At 51.5% G+C, this 7,280-nt stretch overlaps 1 protein-coding gene across 1 annotated transcript; it reads right to left on the reverse strand.

The window, feature by feature from the left end:
* Positions 1-228: 228 nt before the first annotated feature.
* On the reverse strand, positions 229-2,597 carry KISS1 (KiSS-1 metastasis suppressor; the record flags this gene model as incomplete). Its single annotated transcript, XM_081026186.1, has 2 exons — positions 229-563; positions 2,495-2,597. 2 exons carry the CDS (start codon positions 2,595-2,597, stop codon positions 229-231), a joined length of 438 nt encoding a protein of 145 aa, XP_080882312.1.
* Positions 2,598-7,280: the final 4,683 nt, after the last annotated feature.

The following is a 7,280-nucleotide window of genomic DNA, read 5'->3' on the forward strand; positions in this document are numbered from 1 at the left end:
ATGTGTGTGTGTATGAAAAGTAATGACCTGTCCCGGGCTGGGGAAAAACCAACCTGGTACTTTCCCACCTCTAGTTTGAAAAGCACTGTCCTTGATAACACTAAAGCCATCTTAGAACCAGCTAAAGAACCAATTGGGGGCAGAAGGGGAAAACCCTCATCAGTGCTGCCTTCAAAAATGAGCCACAAATCACACGCGGGTGAGTCGCCGGCCTTCTCTTTTATTGCTTCAGGACGGGACCTGCAGGGCCCCTCCCCCTGCCCCGCCCGCAGCCCCGCCCCGCGTGCCCGAAGCCCCCAGTCCGGGGTGAGAAGGCTCACGCCCCCGGGCGCGGTCCCGGGACGCCGCCCGGCGTCTGCCGTAGCGTAGGCCGAAGGAGTTCCAGTTGTAGGCCGTTAGGTCCTTCCCCCGCCGCACCGGCGCCGCGCCGCGCGGGGCGGGGATCAGGCGGCTGCCGGGCGCGCACAGGAACGGCCGCCCGGGCTCCGCGGCGCTCTTCGCGGGCGCACACCGCTGGCCCCGCTCCCAGGGAGGCGAGAGCGCCAGGGGCCCAAGCTTCTGGTCTAGGATAGAGCCAGAGGGCGAGGCCGAGTGAGGACAGAGAGCCGCCTGGGAACGTCTGCTCACCGCCCCGTCCTGTGCTTCCCTTGTGTTCCTTGACCTCCGGGAAGCTCCGAGCTCGATGCCAGCTGGGCACCACCACCAGCACCAGCTTCTGAGCTTGGTGATTAGGCCATTTCCTCCTCCCTCCTTCAACATAGCTTTGATTTCAAATGGTTTCCAGAATCATCCTCAATATCTTTTATATTAAATTATTTCCTTTTTAGGAAGCCAACAGGATAGAGCTTGGAAATAAAGAAAACTAAGGTATCTTAGATGCTCTGCTTGGCTCACTGCCTGGCTCTGCATCAGGCTTCCCCCACTGGACTATGAGAGCCATGTTCATTCCTCCCCTTATCTCTCAGAATGCTTGAAACAAGGCCTCACACATAGTAGGGCCTCAATAAATGCTCGTTAACTCTGTAAAAGCAAATGAAACAAAAAGCTTGATTTCTTGTAGTTACAGAAATCAAGGAAGTGGAACTAAGACCATTGTGTTCCCACAGCCCCCAGTAATCGTGCCCCCCCCCCTAAAAAGTTATATAAGAACTCTGAGGAATGGGAAATTATCTGGGTCACCCTAACCTGGCTCAACTCCCCCACTCTGGGTATATATAATCTCTCTTCTTCATACTGAGGGTTAATAAGGCTAATTTGGAAGGCACTTCACATGCAAGACTCATTAAGTTCACTATAATTTCTGGCAGTAAAATAGTGCAACTAGCTCTGAGTACACAATGACCCCAGCCAACTGTGGCTAGAGATTAGTAGAAATGAGGCCTTACCTGTGAGTGGGTGTGTGTTGGGGGGCAGTTGGCTTTGAGCCCTGCTCCTCAATGCCCTGGCATACTTTGGAGAAGAGGAGTGTGGGCATGGTACAGTGTTAATGACAATCTTCCTAGGAGGCCCCTCCTGCTTGCCTAGGGCCTGGGCCAGATGGGGAGGGACGATGGCTTCCTTCACTGTTATACCCACTATCCCAGCAGTAGGATCACTGCTCAGGCTACTGTTTGTGGCCTCACCTAAAGTCTTTTGCCAAAAATAGCCAACAAGCTCAGCGACCCCAGGGCAGTAGTGAGGTTATTCTCATTCAGAAAGGATACCTGATCCCAGGAGAGAAGACAGTCTTGGCAAAGGACACCAGGTCTGTGTTCTCTTTGTTCTGGGATATCTCACAGGCACAGTGATATCACATGTGTAGATACTCTCCATGTCCCAAGTTTCATAGCTAGATGAACTTCAGTCCAGAGAAGCTAAGCTATGGTTCTAGTTTGCCCAGAAAGCTGACCACCAGTGTTAAACCCATGACTCCTGCTTGGGGAGTTGTAGCATTCTAACTTGTGCCACTCAGAGACACACTCTCAGGGAGCTCCCCCACCTGCTGGGGTTCTGCAGCATTTCATTGACTTTGGGGAGGTATCTTTACATCTTTGGGCCTCAATTTCTTCAGCTCATCAGTACCATAGTGAACTCATAAGGTTGACAGGATCTGTTCTTTTGTTAGGGTCTTCTTTTTTCCCCCCAAACTGCCCATAAAGGGACTGAGGTCACTGATGAAAGAAAACTGCATAGTAAATTTCTTCCGAACAGATCTGCAGAGAGGTGATTAGCATGGAGCAGAGAATATAGTGTGCAAAAACCATGAAGGAGCTTGGTGGTTAAGAAACACCTGAACATAGGTGAGCCTGCTGATGACCAAGGCAATGGTAAGCCATCCCTAACTTGCAAGATTAATGGGGCCCCTAAATGAGCTGCATGTGCCCGTCTTGGGTTTCCATTAAATACGTTGTTTAACTCACATGAATAGACTAACCATAATCTGAAAAATGTGGTAAACCTCATTTTGCAATAACTCACTTGCTCCCTCCCACCCTTTTTCCCAGAAAACACATACCTGTGGATCTAGGATTCTCCAAGGGCGTCACGTTTTCTGATGTCTCCCTGAAGGAGATGGCACAGAGAAAAAGCATCAGCTGCCAAAAAACCATTAGGTTCATCCTGGTGAGAAGGCACAGGTCCCGGAAGTGCCCTAAGGCCAAAACAGAGAGAGGGAGGAGGGACTAGGTCAGGCACGGTCTGGGCTGGGTGCCAGGGCAGATAGAGCCCAGTGTGAAGGAAGGGATGGCTCGTGCCCTTGGAGGCCCCTGGTGGAGGAATGAGTCTGAGCAGATGCTTCATGGAAATGGGACTGAGACCCCTTGCACAGACAGTATAGTCAAAGCTGAATTTGAACTCTTGCTACGTGAGGATCATGGAGGAAGGATGCTTTCTGGAGGTGGTGAGGCCAGTAAAATTAGGAAGGAAGGAAGGATCCCTGCTGGTGGAAGGGGCAGGACTGCTTAGGTTGGCAAGTGGCTAGAACTGCTTGAGAGGATTGTTGAAGAAATGAAGGGCGAGATATGATGTGTAGAAATGAGCAAGGAGGGGTGAAGTGAAGTGGGACAAAGAGTTCCACTGCATGAAAGACTTTTAGCCTGGTCACTTTCCTCCATGCTGGACTCTGCATAAATCCACGACTTGCTTGGCTCCACTCTCCCTATTAGAATGTGCCTTCTGGAACCTGGCCCAGTTCCTTCCCACCGCAATAGAAACTTAATTCTTTTTCTTTTTCATGAAAAAAGGAAGAAAGGCATTCATCTTGCTCTTTCTCATAGCCTTTCACAGCCTGAAGATGTCATGAGATTGTCTTATAGCCTATACTTCAGGGAACAGAAAAACCTTTCTGTGATTTGTCAGGTCAGTTGTCCCCCTTTGTTCTCCGTGGGCTCTGAGTGGACATGAAGTGAATTGACCTTACAGTTTTGGCTGCTGAGATGGGAGCTGTGTCCCCTGACCCTCACTTCACTCTTTCCCTTTCCCCTCTCCTGCCTACTGCCCCACTTCTTCCAGCTCCCAAGTCTAATTTCTCTTTAAAAAGTCATCAGGCACTTGGGGATTGTCCAACAAACATGATTAAAGACAAGCGGATGGGGAGGCAGTAGAGCTGCAGGAGGAGCCCAAAGGGTGTGGGCGCCAGATATAAGGCCTGAAGCCACTCTGGGGTGGTGGTGAGGGGAGTGGGGCTTTCATGTGTGCCTCTCAGCACCATTTGTCCCTCTGTTCCTGCCCCCACTCCCCATCCCTTCCCTTCTCCCTCCAGGAGCCAGGCCTGGGGGTGGAGCGGAAGAATCCTGACATAGGATCATGAGTCCTGGGGCCAGCCCCGGCTCGGCATGCCCTCCCTATGAGACAGTAGCAAGTCAACCCCATCTCTGGGCTTTATTGCTCCACCTATAAAATCAGGCATTGGGTCAGACTGGCCACCAACTCTCCCCTCAGATGGCCACTTCTTTTTGTAGATTTTGATTCTATGACACCCTGAAACCCAGACCATGGCTTTCTGCACTTGCCTTAGGCCTGTGTTAGGGCAGGGAGTAGAGGCAGGATTGCTCCATTAGACCAAAGAGTGCAAAACCATTTTTTGTGCCTTCGAACCATGAATGCACAGAGTCCAGGTTAGTTTGAAAACTGAGCATCAGGGCCGGCCCGGTGGCTCAGGTGGTTGGAGCTCTATGCTCCTAACTCCGAAGGCTGCCGGTTCGATTCCCACATGGGCCAGTAGGTGCTCAACCACAAGGCTGCCAGTTCAACTCCTCGAGTCCCTCAAGAGATGGTGGGCTGCGCCCCCTGCAACTAGCAACGGCAACTGGACCTGGAGCTGAGTTGCGCCCCCCCATAACTAAGACTGAAAGGACAACAACTTGAAGCTGAACAGCACCCTCCACAACTAAGATTGAAAGGACAACAACTTGACTTGGAAAGCAAGTCCTGGAAAAAAAGTCACTGTTCCCCAATAAAGTCCTGTTCCCCTTCCCCAATAAAATCTTTAAAAAAAAAAAAATTGAACATCAACTGGGTGCTGTGCTACATGCTAGGGTGCACAGGTGTGCTAAGACACAGGGCTGTTCCCCCTCCCCCCCCCCCGCCCGCCCTCAACCACCATCTCAAGTCTAGCACAGTAAATTGAGTCCTAAGCAGACCATTTTGAAACAACACCGTAAATGATAGGCTGAAGGCATGTGAGTACACAGGGGGGCTGTGGGAGCTTGTGGAACCCGTCCTGGAGGGTCCAGGCAGGTTTTCTGCAGGAGGTAGCACCTGGGCTGAGTTTCTGAGTACAAGTCAGGTAGATGAATAAAGGCTTGCATGGAAGGCAGGCCAACCTGGGCTGGATGTGGAGGAAACTGCAGGCCCTTGAGCCTGCCAGGAGGGTGGGGCTTTGCTGGAGAGAAAGACAGTGGTTAAGTCTAAGGAAGGGCCACATAGGGGCTTTACCCTGCAGGGTCCAAGCCAGAGAAGATGGTGTGTAGACTTGCGTTTCAGATAAAGCATTCTAGCTGCTCTGCAGAAGCAGGATAGTCAGTGAGGAAGTGGAGAGTGGGCAGGCTGTGTGGTTAGAGGCCATGCTCCTCTCCTCTCCCCCCGTTACCTCCTCCCAGTCATAGATAGCACTTCCCATGGGCGCCATGTGAGAGAGTTCTGATTTTCCTCACTCCTTGTCCCCAACACACACACACACACACACACACACACACACACACACACACTCCCCCAACTCTTAACACAATAGTAGAAATGAATTGTTTGGGAAAGAACCATCAGCTTTCAGGGGGCCACAAGTGGCTGTCCTGTGTGCAGTTTTTGTGGCTCCCCCACTCCAGGGGCTTTTGTGCCTAGGGAGTAATAGAGACATTCCAGGCATGGTCAGAAAGCTTTTAAAGTGGGGTGGCTTCCTTCCTTGGATGGCTACCTTCCTGGGGTGACCTTTAGTGCAGGGGGGCTAACAGATTGCAAGGAGCTCTTTGGTTGGTTTTGTATTGCAATAAGTTGAGGGAACTGCTCAGAGGAGCCCCGTTGAGCCCATGAGCCCTGAAGTGTTCCCAGCTCCTCCCAGAACTCCTGTGGCTTCTAATCCCAGCCACAGAGTTCATTCATTGCATTTATTCCTGTCACAGTAAGAGGAGTCCTTGGGAAGATCCTGGCTTCACAAATAAAGTGCGAGTTAATGTATTCACCCCGACATCCCAGAATAATCTGGCTAACCTGGTAATCAGGACCAATCATGCCCCCTTTGCCTGCCTGAGACACACAAGGTCAGTCTTGAAACGAAGTTCCTGCTCCCATCTGGGAACACCCCTGGGTCTGGACAGATCCCTCCCCAAGTATGAGTGCGGCAGTGCACCTACCTGGCTCTGTCCTGGTGGGTGGGAGTGCCAAAGGGTCTCCAGTGATGACACTGCTTGGGTGAGTGGACACCAGAGGGAGGGGAGCTGGGCTCCTGGGCTCACTCTTGCCAGCTCTCTGATCATGTCCCTTTTATAAAGCCCACAGTGACGTCTCCAAGCATGACCTCCCCGCCTCCCTCTCCCTCCTCCTCAGACCCCCTCAGAGACAAACCACTGCCTCCCGCCTCCTGACTCTCATGACTGGAATCAGCCTCTTCCTTCCCCTCCAGAAGCCCTCCAAAGCTGGCTTTCTGATGACCACTTGTTCTTTCCATCCTCCTCACCCCCTCCGTTACCTCCAGACCCAATCAATCGAAGACCCATTCTGCTCCAAACAATGTGGAAATGGACTATTTGAGGAGTGGGGGTTCAATATGAAATGTTCCCCCTCCAAACAAGGGCCACTGACATACCCAATGTGAAGTGAGCACGATGAAAGGGAGGAGGGAAAAGAGAAGGGCACAGTTAGATCCAGGGGCTCTTGTTCCCCACGTGCTCCCAACTCTGACCAGCTGGCCTCAGGTGTCAGAACAGAAGGGGTTTCCTGGGCTGTGATCTGAGACTGGGGGTAGGTTGCTCTCCTTTTCTCCTTCCTCTCTTCTTTCCCCAAACATTTACTGAGCACTTGCTCAGCACAGGGTCTTCAGATGAATATGACACAATCACATGGGCGCGACAGGTCTTTAAGTAGCTATGAAAGCAGGATACAATGATAGGTCTAGAAGGCCATGTACCTGGGAGATTCTAAGGGAGCCCGGAGAAGTGACTTCCAGGCGGCAGCGTTGGTGCCGCTCCCAGGACGCCACCTTCGTGTCTGTGGCAGACATGAGCATAGCATTTTATAATTGCTGTTTACTCACTTTGAAGGCAGAGGCAGGTCTCCTTCCCTTTGCACCCTCAGTACCCACGCCATCACTCGGTACAGATATAGAGGGCCCTTAAAGGTATTTACTACAGAGATTGATACTGCAGTAGACTCTTGTTTCCTTCTTGGGCCTGCAAGAATGTTCTTTACTTTTGGATGAGGGGCTCCGCAGGACACAGACTGTTCCCTCTGTCAGACTAGGTCTCTCTGAAGGCAAAGGCTATGTCTCCACTCTCAGACAGGAAGCTCTCCCAGCATAGGCTCTACCTGGTGGGTTCACTGTGACGACATCTACTGAATTGTTGAGAAGCACTTCCTGACAGTACACAGGATTATTACCCATCACTTGTCTAATGCCTCCCGCTAACAAGGGCTTGCAAACACTTATGTCACTCACTAGGACTTTTAAACACTAGGATAAAAAGGAGCCTATCAGAGCAAGCCTGCCCCTGGCTGTGTGGAACAATGTATGGTTCAGCCTGCCCTGAGTCAGGAGATGGACTTAAAGGGCTAGGGAACCTGACTTTGAGTCACAGACACACTCACAGACT

Source organism: Rhinolophus hipposideros, assembly GCF_964194185.1.
Source record: "Rhinolophus hipposideros genome assembly, chromosome: 19".
Taxonomy (NCBI): Eukaryota; Metazoa; Chordata; class Mammalia; order Chiroptera; family Rhinolophidae; genus Rhinolophus; species Rhinolophus hipposideros.